The sequence below is a fragment of the Aulonocara sp. 'chitande type north' Nkhata Bay genome, linkage group LG7 (genome assembly GCF_057382095.1).
Source record: "Aulonocara sp. 'chitande type north' Nkhata Bay isolate Kocher_YH1m ecotype deep benthic linkage group LG7, A_spYH_male_GT1.1, whole genome shotgun sequence".
Lineage (NCBI taxonomy): Eukaryota > Metazoa > Chordata > Actinopteri > Cichliformes > Cichlidae > Aulonocara > Aulonocara sp. 'chitande type north' Nkhata Bay.
The window spans coordinates 26,411,560-26,435,111 of NC_141350.1; the positions used below are offsets into that span (position 1 = coordinate 26,411,560).

At 39.8% G+C, this 23,552-nt stretch overlaps 2 protein-coding genes across 2 annotated transcripts in view; both read left to right on the forward strand.

Annotated features, from left to right (window-relative positions):
• Positions 1 to 14,040, forward strand: part of ano1b (anoctamin 1, calcium activated chloride channel b) — a 40,218-nt gene extending 26,178 nt beyond the window's left edge. Inside the window, exons 16-24 of the mRNA XM_086299675.1 lie at positions 2,426 to 2,537; positions 2,674 to 2,731; positions 5,775 to 5,875; positions 6,464 to 6,606; positions 6,977 to 7,129; positions 7,280 to 7,332; positions 9,527 to 9,711; positions 10,954 to 11,059; positions 12,266 to 14,040. Coding sequence (XP_086155801.1) covers positions 2,426 to 2,537; positions 2,674 to 2,731; positions 5,775 to 5,875; positions 6,464 to 6,606; positions 6,977 to 7,129; positions 7,280 to 7,332; positions 9,527 to 9,711; positions 10,954 to 11,059; positions 12,266 to 12,517 — 1,163 coding nt within the window. The 3' untranslated portion in view covers positions 12,518 to 14,040. The remainder of the gene's footprint in view (positions 1 to 2,425; positions 2,538 to 2,673; positions 2,732 to 5,774; positions 5,876 to 6,463; positions 6,607 to 6,976; positions 7,130 to 7,279; positions 7,333 to 9,526; positions 9,712 to 10,953; positions 11,060 to 12,265) is intronic.
• Positions 14,041 to 18,153: 4,113 nt separating this feature from the next.
• LOC147325247 (uncharacterized) lies at positions 18,154 to 23,406 on the forward strand. Its single transcript, XM_086299683.1, has 7 exons — positions 18,154 to 18,346; positions 19,167 to 19,221; positions 19,638 to 19,834; positions 20,133 to 20,190; positions 21,528 to 21,643; positions 21,942 to 22,052; positions 22,670 to 23,406. Exons 1-7 carry the CDS (start codon positions 18,200 to 18,202, stop codon positions 22,781 to 22,783), a joined length of 798 nt encoding a protein of 265 aa, XP_086155809.1. The 5' UTR covers positions 18,154 to 18,199; the 3' UTR covers positions 22,784 to 23,406.
• The last annotated feature ends 146 nt before the right edge of the window (positions 23,407 to 23,552 follow it).

A 23,552-nucleotide genomic window follows, 5' to 3' on the forward strand; every position in this document is an offset into this window, starting at 1 on the left:
TCCATCTACGTAACATTAACAGATTGCTTCCTTCTCTTTCCACCCAGTCTACGTCCATTCTTGTACATAGTCTTGTTACCTCCCGTATTGACTACTGCAATTCTCTTCTGCATGGTCTCCCCCAAAAATCCCTCCATAAGCTTCAACTGGTTCAGAACTCTGCTGCTCGCATTATCACCAGAACCCCCTCCTACCAGCACATCACCCCTGTTCTTCAGGAACTTAGAAGAAAGAAAGAAAGTGTACTTTATTGGTCCCCGTGGGGAAAATCCCTCTCTGCATTTAACCCATTCACTCAGTGAAGCAGTGGGCAGCCACTGGGCGCCCGGGGAGCAGTGTGTAGGGACGGTACCTTGCTCAGGGGTACCTCAGGGTAGCTGTTCAGGGGAATCGAACCCCCGACCTTCCAATCATGGGGCCACCACTCTACCTATTGAGCTATCCCTGCCCTACTTCACTGGCTCCCTGTGAAATTCCGGATAATTTTCAAACTTCTTCTGCTCACCCTCAAGGCCATTCATAACCTCGCTCCTCCTTACCTTTCTGACCTGTTAACCACCACTTGTTCTGCCCGTTCACTTCGTTCTTCTTCTTCTATCCAGCTTACTGTACCTTCCTTCCGCCTCACCACCATAGGAAGCAGAGCTTTCAGCTGCTCTGCTCCCAGGCTGTGGAACTCTCTGCCCCCTGAAATAAGAAATATTGGTTCTCTCCCCCAGTTTAAATCCCAACTCAAAACTCATCTGTTCAAATCTGCATATTCACTTTGAATCCACTGTTTGTTCATTTTATCTTGTGCTTTTATTTTATTGTTCTTATTCTGCTATTGTTTTACTAAGTGTTTTATCCTATTGTAAAGTGTCCTTGTAATGTGTGTAGCCCTCCAATGGGCTTCCCTATTAGTTATCTCTTATGCATGGTAAATGGACTGATTGTTATATAGCACTTTTCTGCTCTCCTGGAGCACTCTGAGCGGTTTATGCAGCATGCCTCACTCACCCATTACACCCATACAAGAACTTTTTTCTAATGATCACACACATTCATCTCTGATGGATGCATCAGAGAGCAACTTGGAGTTAGTATCTTGCCCAAGGATATGCGGACTGGAGAAGCTAGAGATCAAACCACCAACCTACCGATTTGTAGATGACCTGCTCTACCAAAACACAGTATTCTCATTAATAATGTCATGAATGGCCAAATATGAAAAATAAGGCATTTGAAAAGCAGAAGCCTCTATGCCTTTGTCACCTCAGAGGGAAGGAGAGAAAGTATGAGTCAAATCTCAGCTATCAATGCCCTCCTCATCTGAAAGGTTTTCCACGTCACTGCTAAGGCAACAAATCACTTGTGTGCAACCTTAAAAAGCAGCTGCGAACTGGTAATTTACCATATCCAGTAATCAGTTATGTAGAATCCCAAACACATGCAAGCACAGAGCTAAAATGAAATGGTAGAAACCCTCATCTAAATGCTAATGTTATGGCTAAACTGTGAATCACCAGGTATGTCCCATCCTTCGGAGGACCCGGCCCACGTAGACCGTGAAGGCCGGGTCATCCGAATGATGTGCCTATGAATTGGGACATAGCTAGCATCATGTTTTTGCAAAACATGAAACAATAAGTACTGATAATGACCACTCTAAAAGTTTAGTTAAAGGAACATCTGGGTTTAAAGGGTAGCTAGAATCTAGACTGATTTTCAGCTCCTGTTTTGTGGTAGTGGGTGGTTGGGGCGGGTGCTGCCTTACCGTTTTGAGATGTGGGGCTTAGGGGGCTTGTGGTGACAGGTGCTGGCCCCAGGTGGGGTGGCTGGCCTCCTCTGCACGGACTCGGTATAGGCCTGGGACCGCACATGATTGGGTGCTTACTTACACAGGAGTTGTCTACACCCCCTTGGTCACTCATCTCCATGGTTTGGCCCATGCAACTGTCAGGCAGGTGTTAAAATAAATGGACTGAGACAACGTGGGAAACTACTTTGTGGTCATATGAATCTAAATTTGAAATTATTCTTGAAAAATGCTGCAGCCTCCTGACTTAAGAGGATAGAAAGCATGTGACTTTTTTTTAATCAGCACTCCATTCAAAAGCATGGCTTTGTAATAGAAGAGTCTGGGAACTGGGCTGCCTTGACCTTTCAACAAATAAAAACATTTCAGGACTGTTTAAAGCCTGATCTTGTTGATCAGACAAGAATGAAACAACATTCCTCTCCCAAAGGAGCAGCAACTGATCTCCTCCCACATGTTTAGAAATGAAAGATGTTTTAAAAGAAGAGGGGATGCCACACAGTGGTGAACATGGCCCCATCTCAACTGTTTTGAGACATGTTGTTGTTTTATTTTGTTCCAGTGTTTAGAAGTAACTGTCAAAAAGAAAAAGAAAATAATAATAATAATTTTTCTGCTCCCTTATAGAGGCTCCTAAAACTGACAAGAGTTTTGAGGAGAGACTCATCTTCAAGACCTTCATTCTCAAGTTTGTTAATGCATTTGCCCCAATCATCTACATTGCTTTCTTCAGGGGAAGGTTAGTAATCTCATAATTTATTGTTTTTGGTTTTTCTTTTTTTCTTTTTTTTCATTTTATCAGTTACTGTTTATGCACAAAGTTCAATATTTGATACTTCACACTTTAAACAGTTTTCCATTCATTTTCATTTTAGACTTGTAGGCAGGCCAGGCAGCTACCTATATGTGTTTGACTCTTACAGAATGGAAGAGGTAAGCCTTGTGTTTTTACAAATTAACCTCAAACAAAAGCTGTCATAATAATTTCAGACTGGACTTGGAGTATAATTGTTCTGAAGATAATTTAAACAAAATAAATACATTTTATTTTACTGCACTTTCTCCCAGTTTTCATACTAAACACATTTTTAAGTCACATCCTAGAAGTATAATGACATTTTTATTGAACAGCTTGTTCTTTCTATTTTCTGGTAAAGAGATTGTTGCCCTAAGCTAAACGACTTCACCAGAGTCAGAATACTTTATTAACACCAGGGGACAATATAATATTACATATAATGCATAATATTAGATCAGTATTTCAGTCTTGCCTCAGAGAAAATCACAATTGTTGACTCTGAATTGGTTATACGATTGAATGAGTATGCACGAGTGTGTGTGTGTGTGTGTGTGTGTGTGTGTGTGTGTGTGTGTGTGTGTGTGTGTAATAATAATAATGTACTCCTGCACATCATGTGAACTATCCAGAGAAGCACTAACACAATCTTAAAGACCACATTCAGCCTGCTTTACTTTCTAACTGGAGATTCACCTTTATATCACAAACATGTTAGTTATCATCAGTCATCTTCCTCTCACTTTTTCTGAATTACAATGCTATTTCCAGAGAAAAATGCAAGTGTAAAATCTGCACTTACACACTACTCATTTCCTCATCAGATCTGCTTAGTGTTACACCCCGGCCTAGGCAACCGGAGTGCAACACGAAAAAAAAGTAAAAATAAAGAAAAAAAAACACACACAAAAAAACCCCACTAAAGCTCACCACCAAAATCCCAAAACGAAAGTGTCGACAACTGTTTCTTCAAAGCAAAATACGATATTTATTTACATCAAAACACAAAACGTCAAACTATTTACAACGGGGGGGAAGATCGCGACCATGACATACTGAAACACAAGGCTTAAATACATAGAAGGAGCAATCAGGGAATGGACCACAGGAGGGAAACACAGCTGGGGCAAATTAGAACTGACGAGACAGGGAAAATGAAAACTGAACACACTAAGATAACACAGACTTTCAAAGTAAAACAGGAAATACATAACAGTCACGCAAAAACAAAACACTGACAACACCGAAACGTAACATTTCCCCCCACCCAAAAATCAAACATGTAACCCCAAGTGAAATGTTTGATCAAAAGCGGATGAAGGCTGGTGGAGGCTGGAGCGGTCCCACGGACCCTCCAGCAGACGACGAAGGCTGGGGCGGTCCCACGGACCCTCCAGCGAAGGCGGATGAAGGCTGGAGCGGTCCCACGGACCCTCCAGCAGACGACGAAGGCTGAGGCGGTCCCTCGGACCCCCCAGCGAAGGCAAATGAAGACTGAAGCGGTCCCACGGACCCTCCAGCGGAGGCAGATGAAACTGAAGGAGGCCGGAGCGGTCCCCCTGACCCTCCAGCAGACGACGAAGGCTGGAGTGGTCCCACGGACCCTCCAACGAAGGCGGATGAAGGCTGGAGCGGTCCCCGGGCCCTCCAGCGAAGGCGGACGAAGGCTGAAGCGGTCCCTCGGACTCTCCAGTGAATGCAGATGAAGGCTGGAGCGGTCCCACGGACCCCCCAGCGAAGGCAGACGAGCAGCCCACCAGCTGCACACACGGACACGCAGCCCACCAGCTGCACACACGGACACGCAGCCCACCAGCTGCAGAAGGCTGGAGCGGTCCCTCGGATCCTCCAGCGAAGGCGGATGAAGGCTGGAGCGGTCCCACGGACCCTCCAGCAGACGACGAAGGCTGAGGCGGTCCCTCGGACCCCCCAGCGAAGGCAAATGAAGACTGAAGCGGTCCCACGGACCCTCCAGCGGAGGCAGATGAAACTGATGGAGGCCGGAGCGGTCCCCCTGACCCTCCAGCAGACGACGAAGGCTGGAGTGGTCCCACGGACCCTCCAACGAAGGCGGATGAAGGCTGGAGCGGTCCCCGGGCCCTCCAGCGAAGACAGACGGAGGCCGAAGCGGCCCTCCTTCGGACCCTCCAGCGATTGGACGAGCCCCCATATGTTACACCCCGGCCTAGGCAACCGGAGTGCAACACGAAAAAAAAGTAAAAATAAAGAAAAAAAAACACACACAAAAAAACCCCACTAAAGCTCACCACCAAAATCCCAAAACGAAAGTGTCGACAACTGTTTCTTCAAAGCAAAATACGATATTTATTTACATCAAAACACAAAACGTCAAACTATTTACAACGGGGGGGGAAGATCGCGACCATGACATACTGAAACACAAGGCTTAAATACATAGAAGGAGCAATCAGGGAATGGACCACAGGAGGGAAACACAGCTGGGGCAAATTAGAACTGACGAGACAGGGAAAATGAAAACTGAACACACTAAGATAACACAGACTTTCAAAGTAAAACAGGAAATACATAACAGTCACGCAAAAACAAAACACTGACAACACCGAAACGTAACATTAGTTTTGACCAAGTCACTTAGAAAATGAAGTTGGTGCAACATTATTAATAAATTGGCATTCCAGTATTTATCACACACTCTAATAGATACACTGGGGCAACTTCCCCAAAGATATTTCAACTTATGGACTCGGGTGGACTACAGGAGGCAGGGATCAAACCAACCTTCCTGTGATTACATGACCCAAGGTAGAGCAAGTCATTCTGCTCTGCACACTGTTGTGTTATAATAAAAATATTTACATTTCTCCTAGTGTGCCATTCTCTGAAGGTGTTTAAGGTCTAAAGAAATGTTGCTGCCATACCAGAGTGAGATGTTGCTGGTCAGGGCACTCTCTAAAGTGCCTTTGTAGAAAGTGGTGATGGCAAGAGTGCAAGTGCTGTTGTGTCGTCTTGACAAGAGAGGTCGTGTTTGCATACTGTGTCAGGTCATCTTTTTGCCCAGATATCCACACAGTCAGTAAAAAAAGTGCAGTTGTTGCTGTCTTTGCAACAAGAACGGGGAATACTGTCATTTTGTTTTAGGTGTACTTTTAAAAATTCCTTCTTTTCTGTGGTTGACTTTAGTGTGGGATTGTTTTACAGTGTGCTCATGGAGGCTGTCTGATGGAGCTGTGTATCCAGCTGAGTATCACCATGTTGGGAAAGCAACTTATCCAGAACAACCTTTTTGAGATTGGAATACCGTAAGTAGGATCACTTCATATTGGTTTGTTGCTCTTGCACATCACATTGTTGTAGTGTAATTGCACGAGATCTTCTTTCTATAATCACTCCTCGATATTCAGGAAGTACTTAAAAAAAGACTTATCTGAATTCCACTCTCTTGAATTCTGTGCACACTCCTACATATTGACATTTAGTAATAACAACTTTTGATATGCACATCAAACACTGTTATGTAGTGAGGAGATAATGTAACTTTTTTCTGTTCAAATGTAATCACTGGCATCATAATTCAGCTAGAAAAAGCAGAAGCCACAATGCCAATTTGAGTAAACCGTATAACACCCAAGGCTGAGGTTAGCATTGACAGCCTGTGGCAACACAAAAAACACACTCCGTTTGACTGTAGCTGTAGAGAAGGATCATCAAACCATCAAACAACTCATCTGTAGTCCAAGTTATTACTTATACATTAAATGATTGAACACAACTTATTACTTCCAAAAGTACAGCACCGACATGCCATTAGAGTGATCTGTGGCCATTATTGTTCATATATGCGTGTGTCTATATGCATTTGTGTATTCATATGTGCACATGTCTTTCAGCAAACTGAAGAAACTGATTCGATACATTCGGTCAAAGCAAGGAGCTTTTCAGGAAGAAGAGAGACAGAAGAAGTTGACGAGATATGAAACCGACCATTTTCTGGAGCCATTTGGTGGATTAACTCCTGAATATATGGAAATGAGTCAGTACTACACACTAAATATCCTTCACCACTTTGGTTCTTAAATACTAGATATGAACAAAGCAAAACACAAGTCTGTTTTCTTGTGTGCAAAGATAATTTTCTATAAACACTGATGGCCGCGTGTCATTCAAAAGTCTAAATCACGACTAAAGGATCAGTTGTGAGATTATACTGATTCTTATTGTGGTTTCAAGGTTTTGAGGATTTCCATGTTAATCTATATTCTAATTCAATGCAGTTTTGTTTATGTAGAGATAGTAGACAAAAAAATTTAATTGTGTGTCTATAATATGTTTTCAGTACATTTATATTTGCACAGGTAAAGGGATATGTTGGTACTGATTTTTTGCTTTGCTCCTTTGTCCAGTCATCCAGTTTGGTTTTGTTACATTGTTTGTGGCATCCTTCCCGCTGGCTCCACTCTTTGCTCTGCTCAACAACATCATTGAAATACGACTTGATGCCAAGAAATTTGTGACGGAGCTGCGAAGACCAGTGGCAGCAAGAGCTAAAGACATCGGTGGGTTATATTTAAAACACTGTGGCATGTTTAAAAATGCATGTTATTCAGGAAGGATCACAATAACAAGAGAAAATAATATTTGTTTAATTATAAGAAGAGAAATCTTATACCTGAAAACATTAGCTGACACATATTCTCATTGTACAGGAATATGGTACAACATACTGAGAGGGGTAGCAAAGGTTGCTGTCATCATTAACGTAAGTAATGTCTGCTGGTTTAATTCTTTTGACATGCTACATGCACGATCGTGTTGGTGTTAAAACTAATGTAAAAAACTTTGTCTAAGTTCATGTCCATAAACAAATTGTATACATAACAAAAATTTAGAAAGAGGAAAAAGGGCCCACACATATTCCTCAAATATGGTGAGTAAGAAACTTGATATATATTGTGAAACAATTACATAAAAAAGCTCCTTCAGTCACTTCCTGTAACCTGACATCACCTTAACTGTACCCATACTTATGTAGTTTACCCAGGGCCTGAACATACTTCCTTTAATAACAATAATAATAATAATAATAATACTACATGCAAAAAGAACTCAACTTTACATTAGCTAAATATCACATAATACCACATAAGCAATTCAAATAAAAAGTAACAAGGAGCTGCAAAGCAAGGTAGCCCAGATGCTAACTCTGCAAAGATAACAAAAGTGACCATTATCCTCCAGCCTGCAAAAAACAAACTGCACAACAAAGAACGTATTTATTATTAGAACCACAACTCTTACTATGCTGCCAGCAAACGCACCATGAAACACGTTTCCTTCCATGGACGGATTATGCAAACATTCACACATAGGACACTTGATTAGTTTACTAGTAAGAGGTTGGACCAGGGGTGGGCAACTCCAGGCCTCGAGGGCCGGTGTCCTGCAGGTTTTAAATAACACCCTGGGTCAACACACCTGAATCACATGATTAGTTTGTTACCAGGCCTCTGGAGAACTTCAGGACATGTTGAGGAGCTAATTTAGCCATTTGAATCAGCTGTGTTGGATCAAGGACATCTAAAACCTGCAAGACACCAGCCCTTGAGACCTGGAGTTGCCCACCCCTGGGTTAGACTCTCTTTTGCCTTCAGCTGTCTTGCAACCAGGGGTGTTGAACCCCTGGTTGCCTACTTCAGCGTGCGCGTGTGTGTGAGTGTGAGAGAGAGAGAGAGAGAGAGAGCTGGTGAATGTGGGATTGATTGATTGACTACTTTTAGTGCTCAGGTGAGTAGAAAAGTGATATCTAAGTACCAGTGCTGCAGAGTTGTTTGCTGATTGCTGAGGTGCACAGTGAATAACAGTTGCAAACACTCATCTGATTTAGTAGCTGCAGAGATCCAAACCTCCTCTGACATTAACATCTGCACACAAACTATGTGCTGGGACCTTAATGGCATTGGTTTCAGTGGTCATCTCCTGTAGGTGTAATATGTAGGTGGACCACGAGCTCCTTATGTTTTAATGAGTTAATAGTTGCAGATTCAAAATGTTTCTGTGCTCATCTTTGGCACCAAGATCCCATATTTTACCTCTATGCCCATTTTTTTCAAAATATTTTGCCTTTTCATAAGGCATAGGGATGTCAGGTTCCTCACACTCTGCAGCACTCAGCTCCAACAGAACAAAGAAATATGATGATGGGATATAGAGATGTTGATATTGATGCTCAAATTTGGTCATAGTAAAAAATTGTTTAGAAAAGAAATGAAAAATTAAATGAAAATTTTTGCTTTAGAGTTTTAGAAATTGTGACACCTGGAATTTTGCATGTGTTTTTCATTCATGAAAAATGATTTTATCTGCCTAGTTATGAAGTTACAGTATGAGGGCTTAAAAACTATTTTAAAAAATTGACTTAAAAGTCAACCATTTTACCGTATGAGGGCTTGTAACTCAGTTTTCATCGTATGAATGTAAAAATTTGGTTTCAATAGATAAGTGTTAGGTATTATTTTAAAACAATCACTTAGTTCTGGGAGGATCAGATAAGAAATGTTCTCAGATTTGATTAATGTGTATAGTTCATAAAATCAAACTAATATTCACTCACGTGCTGGATATATGGTGCTTATATCATCTTATCTCTTTTGTAGATTGTGTTTTTTATTCTTTTTGGCCCGTCTTTCTGCATTTCCAGCTTAATGGAGTTTTCGCCCTATCAAAAGATAAAGCTATGTTTTGCTCGATGCCAAGTGCATACTCAAAAGGAAACATTACTTTTATCTCTTTAAATAAAGAAATAAAGCAGTATGGCTGGTATTTCAGCTACAACATTCCAGTTGGTTGTATACTTAAACCTGTGTGTAGTTACAGTTCACATAGTTCATATTTGTTTCCATTTGCCACACTTCTTTTCTCTCTCTCTAATGTCCGAACCTCTGTCCCTGCTCCAGGCATTCGTTATCTCCTTCACGTCAGACTTCATCCCTCGGATGGTTTACCAGTACATGTACAGTCCTGATGGCTCCATGCATGGATTTGTCAACCATACACTGTCTTCTTTTAATGTCAGCCACTTCCAGGATGGCAAAGAACCCATGGATCCATCACACTTTGGCTACCCTGTTGTAATATGCAGGTAGGAAATTATTCTCAGGTTACAACTGTCATAACATTTCAATAAATGTAAAAACTTTTTGAAATAGGTATTTCAAAAAGTTTAGTTATTGTTATGCTTCTTTAAAAACCTATTTGTGAGTAAAAAGCAAATCAGTGATTTTAGATGATTTTTAAATCATTTGTGAATCAGTGCCTCCAGCAGTCAGGTTATTAATCGAGTCATTGTTGGCAATGACTTCTAAATTAAATGCAAATGAGTACAGTGCTTTACAATGAAGGAAGCTATTTTAGTCTTTATTTATTTCAATAAATAAACTCTTAAGCCCAGAGATGTGCCATTCTGTAATCCTTGCACAAGCTTTTCAATCCATTGCAATTACTCCTCTTGTCTGCATGCTGAAGCATCCCCAGACAAGGTACTGAGCCTCAATGCATCCAATGTGAGTGTATGTGAATGTTAGATAAGGCACTTAGCCTTAGAGAAAATCATCATCAAATAAATGTGTGTGTATGAGGCTTTTAGTAAAATGCACTTTAATTGCTAAACTAGACTGGAAAAGTGCTATATAACAAGTCCATTTACCATATTACTAAAACGAAAAAGAATCTGGTGACAAAGCTGTCGGCACAGAAAGAGGAAAGAAAAGCAAGGAAACACTAAGGACTGACGCTTAACAGAGACCAAGGATACAAAGCTGGCACTGGAAGTGTAAACCATAGAAACATGCAACCAAAACTATATACAAAGACAGCAAGCGGAATTCAAATACCAAAATGTTAAGTTTGAGATAAGTTTGTGTGTCCAGCAGAAGTTACCATGGTGATTTAGCAAGTTAAAAAAGACACTTTCATGACACAGAAAAGCAATAAGTATATAAGAAATAATATAGGTGGTATGGAACTGTGCTGACAATGCTAACGCTAATGGACTTGGAAAAAAAATGTTGGATTATTCTTTCTTTCTCTGGCTAGCTTAATTGCTGTGTACAGACAGCCATACAAAAAGGGTGGCACCTATGGCAGGAGACACACCGATAGAGGGTCAAAATCACAGCAGGCCTTGCTGGAACGTAACACTGTCAGGGAGTTTCTGGTTTGTTAAACACATGTTGAGGGGAACATCTGGGAGATTGCACTACTTCTAAATTATCCCTATCTAATCATTTAGATTATATGTACTGGCCTGGTTTTGCCAGAAATTTCTTCTCAAAATTGAGTGTTAAATTGTGACCAAATGTGATACCTGTTTTTTGTCACTAAGGTATAAAGACTACAGAGAACCACCTTGGTCAAACACACCATATGAGCTATCCAAGGAATTCTGGGCAGTGCTGGCTGTCCGTCTGGCTTTTGTTATTGTTTTCCAGGTAGGTAATACATAAAGCAATTACTAGTAATGTTCTTATGAATTTATTTTATTGAATTATCACATACCTTTTAAAGAGAGGTGCTGAACTATGATTCTGACGTGGGGTCTGGTCAGAACAACCTACATTTCATTATAGCAGCCAACATAAATCACCACAGTTGAGTAGAACAACCAGAAATTCAGAAACTGATCACATAGTCCATGGACAGGAACTTACTTGTAGCTGAAAAGTAAGGTCATGTCTACTCAAACTGGCAGTTCAAGGAGACAGGGAGAACATACAGGAACCTGATTGTTGTGAGGTGACTGATACCTCCTGTACCACTGTGCTGCCCTCCTATAAATCCCTAATGATAAACCTCTACTGAAGGTCTTCTGCAGTTTTCCATTTTCCAAAAATTGATACTTTTTTTTGTCCTTGAGTTGAAATAAAAGCCCACTTTCTGGTGGAGTCTGTAACTGCTCTCCTGCAGCGTCTGGCACAAATGTTCTTATTTAATCACTTGGTATGCAGATACATGGACATGTTACAACAGTGGAGGTCTGCAGCCGCTCTCTACTTGTTGCACAGTTGAATATCAAACACTAGATAGACAAAAGTACTAAGACACCAACACATTACACCCACAGGAGTTGCTCAGCCATGGAAACTTACTGAATCTCCTGGTGCACAGTTTTGTCTTTGTGTTAGTGCCAGAGGAGCTTTGGAACGCTCCAGTTAATATGTTTGTCCATATAGTGTATAAGGAATTTTAGTATGGTTAGTCAAGGCCAAAACCATATAAACCTTTTGTCCTATCTCACTCTGCTCTCTTTTCTTTCCCTCACCCTCACGGGTTTTGAAAGATGGCTGCTGCTCCCTGAGCCTGGTTCTGCCAGAGGTTTCTTCCTGTTAAAAGATAGTTTTTCCTTCCTGGGAGTTGTCTGATTGCTGGGGTTTTCTCTTTATTATAGTAGGATTCTTATCTTACACTATAAAGTGCCTTGGTGCTGTTGTAATTTGGCACAATATAAATAAAATTGAACTGAATTGATTTAAAATGAACTATATATGCCAAACGGTTGAAATTTTTAGAAAAACATAAAAGCATGTGACCTACGGGATGTTGGGGATTCAGACTGTGGAAGTTCTGAGATTATTTTTTTGTTTTTACCAGAAGAAAAATTGCTGAGTTGTCCCATTTCTTTCATTTATTTCTGACAGAACGTTGTGATGCTCATGAATGACATTGTTGACTGGCTAATCCCAGACATCCCAAAAGATATCAGCCTGCAGATCCACAAGGAGAAGATTTTATTGGTAGAGCTGTTCATGAAAGAAGAGCAGGGCAAGAGCTATATCATTGACAGCAGCACTTCAACAGATGGAAAGGAAAACTGCAGCAAACACAACAACAACAGCAAAGTGGCGCCCCCACGCTCCCGACGGCATACCAACAGCACCAAAAGCTTCTAACAGCCATGCTAGCAGCTATGGCTAGTAGCTATTAGTTTAATTGTTGTTAGCATGTCGAAGCTTGCTATTAGTTCTCTCTCAGGACAGACTAAATTGTATGTAAATTGTATGTTTTCTTAATATTCTTAACATTCCAATGACTGGGACAGCAGTTGGCCAAAGAGATGTGAGAAAATTAAATCTGTGGCCAAATATGTTGCATGTTTTTGTTGAGCTGTGAAACTCTGTCACTCCATGTGTGCACCCTCAAATGTATTTATGTGCTTAAGAATGTCTGATTGTGTACTCAAATTAATGACTTTGTAAATCAAAATGTAAAAGTGTATTCATTCTTACATGCATTACAGCTGAAATTTTTTATATAATCCTTTAAATACTCACAAATGTTAGAATACGCACAAATGATGACAAATTGTGTGCATAATTTTTTTTTTACCAGCATACACATTAGAATCAGAAAATGTGAATTCAAAGAAATCAATATAGAAACTTCATTAAACTGTGACTAATCAAAATTTACAACCTGCTGTTAGAAAATAAACATTTTTAATTCGCTGTATGGAACAAAATTTAAATCAGAATTTGTTTTTATTAAATTCTCCTTGAATAACACAGGTCTGCAACCAAAAAACTGAATAGGATTTGTTTGACTGAAACTGGGAAAAATATTTTTAAAATTCCAAAAACCTGGTATCCTATACTTGAGTCAAAAAACCATATCCAGTAACGTTTTCTAAAAGCAAGAGAATAGAAAATGCGAGGAATTAAGAAGGGGGCGGATACTGGGAGTTTGCGCTGTGAGGAGCTCAGATGGTCCATGTCCCATTCTTCAAGACATCCCAACAGATCTATTTTGTTCAGTGGTAAGGAATCTCAGAAAAATTATGCAAAATTAGTTAATTGTAATAAAATATTGATTTTTTTTTCATTGCTGTTGTGATTTCTTTTTAATGTAAACTCCTCATGATTTGCAAAAACACTGTATGTGATGGAGGGAAATTGAGATCATTTTTAGATTCAGCACCCTAAAATATCATTTTTATTTTCTTTTGCAGACCTGTGTAATCAGGCCTCATCTTAAAGAAGACCTCACTCCAATGCAGTTCACTCTCAGACTGCCTTGTTTAGGATATGTAAACCTTTAAAGCCCAAATCATGATTTTTTATTTTTATTTTTTGGAAAATTGAGTTTTTGAGGATCCTTGTGACAATTTCTTAAGAAATGAAATTTGAATTTGCATATATTCGTTTTCATTTTTAACTTCTTTGTTACCTCCAGTTTTGGAGGTCCTACACTGATTATGTAGAAGTCTCAAATCGTATGCATCATATATGATAAATTTGCCTTTAAAGGGTTGAAAGTTGAATGTATACACCACTCTGCATTTAATCAGCATGCAATATCTGAAATTCTATTTCAGCTAACAGCTGATTATGGCTCAGTAAACCTACTCTGTGATATTTGAAACTCAGAGCAAACAGGTTGCTTCAAAACTGTTTAAAAGAGGTAACGCTATACATTCCCTTCACCTACACTGGTCTTTGTTGCATTTTAATGGACAACTCCTCTATATAGAAACTTTTACTTAAGTAAAACTATTAACCTGATTTTTTTTCTTCCTTTTAAAATCAAGTCTTTGGTAAAATGAACTGGTACTTACATAACACCTTTGTACTCAGTTTTAGCACTTTGTACGTCTCATTCATCTATAAGCACAGGAGGATTTGGAAATGAGCCATTGAAGTTCCAATTAGTGGGCAACCTACTCTGCCACCTGAGGCAATCACTTTCTACAGTCAACAGGTGTTGGGAACTTTCCCAGAATCCACATTTCTACCAAAGTCTCTAGCAATACTTGTGTCTTTAGTGCTCAGGACCTAGAGAGAAGGCAGATGGGTTGAGAAGTGTATTTTGAAAACATTCAGTTTCTTTGCATTATTAATCTAGAAGGAGCCATCAGAAGATAGGTACACTGGGGTCATGAAGGGATGGACATGGTCCGCCATAATACTCAAGTGGGCTGTGGTGTTAAAGATCATTTAAGGCGCTCAAAGTGTAGCACAGAAATACCCCCACATCATTACACCAGCAGCAGCCTGAACTGTTGATTTGAGATATCAGGTGAGATCAGTTTGTCGTGCTGTTTACATTAAATTCTGACACTACCATCTGAATGTTGCAGCAGAAATTCAGACTCAACCCAGGCAACGTTTTTCTGTTTTTCTGTTGTTCAGCTTGCAACTAAAAGCCTGATTTTTTTTTTCTGTCTTTTGCTGATAGAAGCAGCAGTTGTTTTGCTGCTGTAGCTCATCAACATCAAGGTTTGACATGCTCTTCTGCATACCTTGGTTGCAATTTGGTTGAGTAGTTATTTGAATAACTGTTGCTTTTCTATCAGCTCAAAGCAGTTTGGCTCTTCTCCTCTGACCTCTTCTTTAACCAAAGAACTGCTGCTCACTGAATATTTTATGGTACTTTTTTGTACTATAAATTTGTTTGGGAAAATCCCAGCAGACTAATAGTTTCTGAAATACTCAGACTACCCTGTCTGGCAGAACCATCCATGTCTTGGCCAAAGTCACTTAAATCCCCTTTCTTCTACATTCTGATGCTTGGTTTGAACTTCAGCAGATCGTCTTGACCATGTCTACATGTCTAAATCCACTAAGTTGCTACCATGTGATTGACTGATCAGATATTTGATTTAATGAAAAGTTGAACAAGTGCACCTAGCAAAGTGGGACTTAGTCATAGGTGTAAGCATCACAGCAGTACCTGAGGATTGAATACGGAGAAGAATAACTTTTTTTTTTTTGTCTTTTACAGCACATAACCCCTTTTAAAATATGCTGCAGTAGTCTGAAAACTGATGAAAACCATGAATCAACATATGGGTATTACCTGTGGAAAGACTGATGTTGCAGAAGTGAAACAGAGCAAGCAGAGGTTTCATTAGAGGCATAGCTAAGTATTTTGCAGTTTGGTACAATTTGCACACTGTGGGTGCACCGTCACTCCCACCCCGTGCTGTCAGGGTTGGGAGTGATGGGGATGACAGCTCAGTGGCATCGTCTTGTCACTGAATCCTTCCACTGGGTCAAGAGGACATGCCAGAACAGAGCTGGCCTTCTTGATCAGCCTGTTCAGTTTCTCCCTTACCCAGTGGAGATACTGCTGCCCCAGCAGAGAACACCATAAAAGATTACTGATGCTCACTGATGAGTCTGGCTGGAGTCCAGTTGTTCCAGTTGTTGGAGTCCTGAGGCCCCAGTCTCCAAGCTGTCGCTGATGACTACCAAGGTAAAATTTACGGGGTCTGGCAATACGTTATTTGCTCGGGGCAACCCAGTCACAACTTGGGCATGTACATGTGGTGACCCACAGTTGGGAGCATTTAAAAACAGTTTTTTCATCCAAATCCCAAAAGGTTGATTCTGTTAATCTGGATGTAACATTTTCAGTGGATGAAATGTTTCATTACTCACCCAAGTGACTTCCTCAGTCTCAACTGACTGCAGGTTCCCCCAACCTTATAAACATTACATTGCAATAGTAAAATGCATTGTTTATACAATTAAAGAAATTGTTACAACAGTAGGAGTGGGAAAATCTGAATTTTGGTACATGCTGAGAAAGAAAGAAAGCACTGGTGAATTCAGTAATGCAAAAAGACTTGGACGTCCACAGAACACAGTTGTGGTGGATCAAGCCATAAAATCCCTAAACCCTAAAAGCCATAAAAATGAACAACACTTTCTGGGAGGTAAGCATATCAACATCCATATCTACCATAAAGAGAAGATTGCATTAAAGTAAATACAGAGGATTCACTGCAAAGGGGAAGCCACTCATATGCCTCAAGAATAGAAAGGCTAGATTGGACTTTGCTAGAAACATCTAATAAAGCCAGCACAGTACTGGAAAAATATTCTTTGTACAGATGAAACCAAGATCAACCTCGACCAGAATGATGGCAAGAAAAAAGTATGGAGAAGGTGTGGAACAGCTCACGATCCAAATCACATCATCTGTAAAACAGTGTGATGGTTTGGGGTGTATGGCTGCCAGTGGCACTGGGACACTAGTGTTTATTGATGATGTGACACAGGACAGAAGCAGCCGAATGAAGTCTGAGGTGTTCAGACATACTGTCTGCTCAAATCCAGCTACGTGCAGATGAACTGATGGGAGTCGTTTCAGGACATTATGCTCCCGAGCTCGTACTAACACGCTGAATGGCATGCTTGAATGTTACTTGAGAATATATTTGACTGTGTTACAGATTAAGGGACAATCTCTGCTGATAGACGCCCACGCCTCGGAGGAAGCCGATCCACGGATTAGGCCCTGGAAGCCGTTTCCTTCACTTACATTAGTTAACATCACTTTAAGGGGATTACATTTGTGCTGCCCCACTTGCTGCAACAATGAGTTTTATGTTAAGACACTGAGGATATACTTCCACCTTCACTGTCTGTCTCTTTGGCAGTAATTGACTCGTCCTATTTGGCTAGCAGCACTGAAACTCCAGTTGTTAGCTGTAATGTCCAGCTTTGTAAAGCACTTTATAAATGAGGACAGTGTGGAGGAGAGCCCGTTTGAGTCACCAGACCGACAAGCTGCAGTCCGACACTCCAGCTTTGCCTCGCCAGGCCGGGTGTACTGTGTGCCCTTGCTGAAAACACTTTGAAATTTATTAATAAACTTCTGACGACAGATTCAGATTTGACTTCAAAACTGCTTGTCCTGTCTTTAAAGCTTGTGCCTTCAGCAATTTCATCATAAATGCTATTTTTGAACAGTCTGAAGAAAATATCTGGCTCTGCTGGCGAAACACTAGAGAGCATTAGGTAAGAAAGCCACAACTTTTTTCTCCCAGCTTACTCCAGAATTCCTCTTTCTCTTCGGACATCCAACCTTTGGGCATATGCACTGACAAGAACATAATAATAATGTTACCTTGTAATCTTGTAATAAATATTACAAATTAAACATTAGTCTTCTTAAGTCTTTGGACTGAGATGATCCCTTTTTCATTAGTGTACATCTTTCACTTTAGATTCTGTCAAAACTGTGTTTTCTAAGACTGGATGAGGCCATTTCTTCTTTTTTTGTGTTTGGCCATTGGGTAACTTCATCTTTCTCCAGCAGTGGTCAACCTCACACTTTCCACATATTTATACTCATGACACTATTACAGTCTTTTTAATAATTTTTAATGTACATCATTTGGATACTTTAAATCCTATCGCTAACTATGCACTCTGAAAAGAAAAAGCTGTAAACTGGCTTATAAAAATCTATAGGTTTTCTGGTGTTGGCTGGCAGTAGTAATGGAATAGGTGACAAAACACCCAGTCACCCACTTTTCAGTTATTTATTTGTAAAAAATGTTTGGAATCATGTAAGATTTTCGTTCCACTTCTCACGTGTACACCACTTTGTGTTGGTCTTTCACGTGGTCTTTCAATAAAATTGATTCATGTTTGTAGCTGTAATGTGACAAAATGTGGGAAAGTTCAAGGGGGCCGAATACTTTTGCAAGCCACCTTATGTTGTCACACACAAGGTGTTTTTTTTTTCAAATGGTGCAACAGCGGCAGCACACTCTAACACATGCTCAGTTACTCTCAAAAGAATAGTCAGGCAGGAGCTACTGTTTGACCAGCGGATCAGCCAACATGCCAGTGGAACTGAAAGGGAACATTTTAGTGACAGGGGCCAACAGAGGCCTTGGTTTGGAGCTGGTGAAACAGCTGGCAGAGACGACAGGACAAGAGGCTCACATCTATGCCTGCTCCAGAGAGCCTGAAGGAAGCAGAACTGAGGTGAGACTGTTACACATAAATGCTTCTTGTGGTTCTCACATCAACTGCTAGAGCAACCCTCACATGCACACATGTGAAGGTTGACTGTGTATCATCTGTTCATTTCACTTATTTTACTTATATAGTGCCAAATCACAACAACACAACTTTGTATTGTAAATAAATTGTTATGTTGTTATTGTCAGCATCTGCAGATAACTTTATCATAACATCATCTTGTAATTATGAGAATACAACATAAAAAAAGTCATGAAAGTATGAAGAGGGGTCCATTTTCATTTTACAAGGCCTAAGCTAACCTAATAGTCTAAAACTAGTCAACAAATTTGGTATAAACATCTTTCATTTGGTTTCAAAGTGTGACGGTGTAGCACGGCTAACTCTACGGGGGTCTGGCCGCAAAACTTCTCTCGCAGGCTCCATTTTCAGCACAGAAGCAAAAGATGTAGCAAAGCTGTTGAAGGCAACTTGATATGTCAGTTTTGATCACTACGAAACAGTGAAAAGTGTATATAAGGTCTGCAACAAATCGGTGTGCATTAGTTGTGTTCTCAATTTAAGTGTTGCTGCATTCTCCGGGTTGTTCATTTATTTCCCTTCAGTCACAGATTGTTGGACAATACATTTGCTATTGACAGTTAACATCTTAACTGTACATACACGTTCTCCTTACACTGTTGCTTTGGAATCTGGAATTCCTGAGGACAAGCCTTAGATTTGTATGCACATCAATCATTTCTGTTGTGAGTCACTGGCTATAGACGTGATTTCATGGAATAACAACATAAATATTTATATATATTCTTTCTGTTCCCTTCAGGCACTGAGACAGTTAACCACCCGACATCCTGGAAAGATCACTATAATCAAGCTAGGTAAAAACAATCCGCCTTCATTTAACTCTGCATACACTTCCAACACCATTTCCAAATGTGTGCTGAAACATTTCCAATTATGACACTAAAACACTGGAGGCTCACAGACAGTGAATTCTGGAAGTGTTGCTGAGTCTATGCACTGATTTCTTACTTACAACTTAGTTATTAAAATCTGAGAACCTTCCCACTACGGGTGCACTCAGGTTTTTGATAGTGCCTTACTTTAATCTCATCAGGCCTCTCACATAATAATGGAAGTGTTGAAATATTCACTTGAGAATCTGAGATTCAAAGGCAAATACATACATAGAAATGAAACCTTTTTTTTAAACTCATAATCTTCCACAGTTTTTTTTTTGACATTCAAAAGACCTTGGTCATTATGATTTGTATTTCTATACATCTACCTGTAGATGTTGCAGATGAGGAAAGTATCTCAGCTGCTGTGCAGGCTGTGCAAGATCAGATCGGGGATGCTGGGTTGAATATCCTTATCAACAATGCTGGTATTAGGAAACCGGCCTTGTCAGGAGCATTATCTGCTACCAAGAAAAACGACATGATGGAGGTGTATGAAACCAATGTGGTTGGACCATTTACCATTGCAAAGGTTGGTTTGTTCTCTGCAGACGTGGGAAGTACAAATACTTTGTTACGCAAGTAGAATTTTCAGGTATTTGTGCTTTGAGTATTTCATGTTCTGAGAACATTGTACTTTCACTTCCCAGATTTTTACCCAAACACCTCTACTTTTTACTCCTTACATTACATTTTTGAAACAGACTCATTTCTTAGGTTTAACATATTTGATGGGAGTTTCACATTTTTATTTCACATCTTTCATTTTATTTTATTTTTTAAATGTGCTATAATTTCACACATGTAAACTGTAAGTTTTGTACTTTCAGATGTTTCTTCCACTCCTGAAAAAAGCAGCACAGAGGGATTCTTCTGCAAAGGGCAATGGTATGTATCTGTTCTTTCATGTTATGTTGAATGTAGGATACCATCATTGGGAAAACACTCAGTGGAGTGAGTACATACTTATGGTTTCATGCTCCATCTCACTGCAACTGTGACTAGGTTATTTGGTCAGAAGGTCAGTGATTTGATCCCCATAACTTTGAATTATAAGCAGGCAAAATAATTAAGCCCAAATGTCCTGTGTGCATGACAAGCAAAATTCAAAGGCACGAAATAATGTGTTGTAAATGTGTGAGTGGTACCCCGGCTTGGCAGTACAGGGGTCCATTTGAGCTTTCATATTAAAGTAATGGGATTAGCTTGCCTGATAAGAGTTAATATGAGATTATATCCAATTTACAAAAAGCTGAGTTGAAGATTTGCCTAGCTGCAAGTTATCCACCTCCTAAAGCCAGTTCAATTCAATTCAATTGCCAAATCACAACAATGGTTGCCTCAAGACACTTTATATTGTAAAGTAAGGACCCTACAGTAATACATAGAGAATCCCAACAATCAGACAACCTCTATGAGCAAGCGCTTGCCGACAGTGGGAAGGAAAAACTCCCTTTTCACAGGAAGAAACCTCCAACAGAGCCAGGGTCAGGGAGCAGCGGCCAACCAATTGCTGCAACTGGTTGGAGATGAGTGAAGGAAGACACGACAAAGACACCTTGTAGAAGAGAGACAGAGTAACGTTTAAATGGCGATTATTTTGTACCGGAATGGAAAAGTAAAGTGTGGAGGAGAGAAACAGCTCATGATTGGCATGGGCACGTATGGCTGCCAATGGAAGTGGGTCACTGGTGTTTATTAATTATCTGACTGCTGATAGAAGCAGCAGGATGAACTGAGAGTACAGGGCTGCACTCTGCTCACATTCAGACTAATGCTGCAACAATGAGCAGACGGAGCTTCATAGTGCGATCCAAAAACCCAAGATTTGCTCAAAGCAAAGAAATTAAATATTCTTCAATTGTCAATGAATGAAAGACATTAATACAACCGTTATATCCATCCATCAAGCCACTCCGGATCTTCTGGGGGCACACACAGTTTGTCAGCAGAGAGGTGTAATCTCGCCAGATCCTTTCCTGAATAGGACTAGAAAATACGACAGAATATGCAGAATTCTAGACAGTTATACTTAAAGAAGAGTGGAGCGTTTTCTCTGCATTAATACATTTACAAAAGTAAATAGATTTGAATTCTTTCGCAGGTGGATTGCATCACAGAACGTGTTGGTTGGTGCAGGTTCAGAGATGCAAACTATCCTCACACACACAGTTCTTTTCGTTTCCCAGTCATGATGCTAATCTGTTTGTCCCACTTTGTCTTAGATAATAAAACTGCCTGCAGCTCAGCCATCATCAACATCTCCACAGCTATTTCATCCATAGAGAAATGTCCAGAGACCTTCTCAGCAGCACAGATGTATCCTTATAGAATAAGCAAGGTACTGTTAAAAAGAATCAAATATCCTGACTTTCTTCCTAAACTTGTTTATTCTGTCTGTGCTTATCTTTTAGAGTTTTTCTTTACTAACATTTTAATAAGTAACTGTGATTCAATGACATAGACCAGATTCAGTGAAAGGAGCTTGACACGCAGTAATTAAAGCATCATGTGGTTCAGTTGTTTGGCTTTAGACACCTGTATTGATTAATAATTAATAATAATTTCAATAAGTGTAATACTTATATGTTTGTATTACGCTTAACAATAAAGAAATGTGCTGTTTCTCCTGTCATCAGGCAGCACTGAACATGCTGACTCGCTGTCAAGCCGAAGACTTCAAGACTCACAATATAGTGGTGACAGCCATACACCCAGGCTGGGTCCAAACTGAGATGGGAGGAGAAAAGGTGACGTGATGAAAACTTTAAAATACTTTATTCAGTGAATACATTTAAACATTATGGTTTTCCTTTAAACAGCTTTCATATGAAACAATCACATTTGCTGAAACCCACCAAATCTCTGTTACAGATTCCAGAAAGTTCTTTTAGGTCAAACAAGTACTGTGCTTATGTAAAACCTTATATCGTTGTACGTTTCACTAGACAAGCGTAATGTAAGTCCTAGCATTACATCACTGCTTGTACTAGCTCTGAGATTTATACATTTGGATGCATTATTGTAAGTTCAGGGTAAGTAAGAGCAGCTTAGTAATAAAAAGACAAACACAGCATGAAACACTCACTGATTCTGTTTTCTGATTTATTTTTGATAATCCAATTACATTTTACATAATATCAATGTTGATATGAGATGAAAGTGCTAACAACCACACCACGACCATCCTTTTCTCCAATAATGATCATTTTAAATCTCTAATCTTGAAACTGCAAACAAAAATAAACTTCATTTTTAGCGTTTAGCTTGTTAGCCTTCCCCATATTAGAAATCATAAAGCTTGTTCTGATCCAGCCGCTTCCTTTCCAGTGACTTTCTTCTTTTGTGTGTCTGTTGTCTCCCACAGGCTCCTTTGACCACCGTGGACAGCGTACTTGGCATGCTTAGTGTGATATCGTCACTTAGCAACAAAGACAGCGGGATGCTTCTGGACTGGCAGGGCAACACCATCCCCTGGTAGCCGTCATGTCAAAACCAGGCTAATAGACAATGTTTTCAGGTTAAAATTCAAATGAGAAAAAACATACACGAATATAAACATAATAAAGCATTGAGGAGGAGATTTTTTTAATTAATTTTATTCTTTTCTTTTTTTTAACATGTACTAGAAGCTTTCTGCAAACTGAACTGCTGGCCACGGTTCACCAGAGAGGAAATGAAATGACTTCACGATCTATAATCTGGCCATGCTTAGAAATTTGTCTGTTTTCATTGCGGGGAGACAATAATTTCCTACAGTGGAATAAAATTTAATCTGAAATTTCAGACAGTATTATATGTAAAGATTCATTAATCATATTAACATCTCTATAAGCATTTCAGCCAGTAAGCAGAGTTTATAGTTTGGAGGTGGCATAGAAATGATGGTATACAGAGAAAATTAGCACTGGAATGAACAACATTTGAACTTCAGATGGTTGTTAAGGCGTCTGTGTTGTCTTTCACAAAGGCTGTGGCTTCCAAATGCTCTGTAGTAACAGATATTATTATAAACATGAGTGCTAACAGCTGGGGAAATAATTTTACTCTACATGTTTGCTTCTGTAATAAAGTGATAAACCGGTTTTGTTCCCAACCTGTCACATTCCCATTAGTCTTTCTTCAATGTCATAAAAATATAACGAGACAGTTTTCCTTTAACCTTAAAAAAAAAAAAAAGAAGATCTACTAATTTTCTCTTGCCGAGAGAGAAATCTGATAGCTGACCACGTGTAGCAGACTGAGACCTT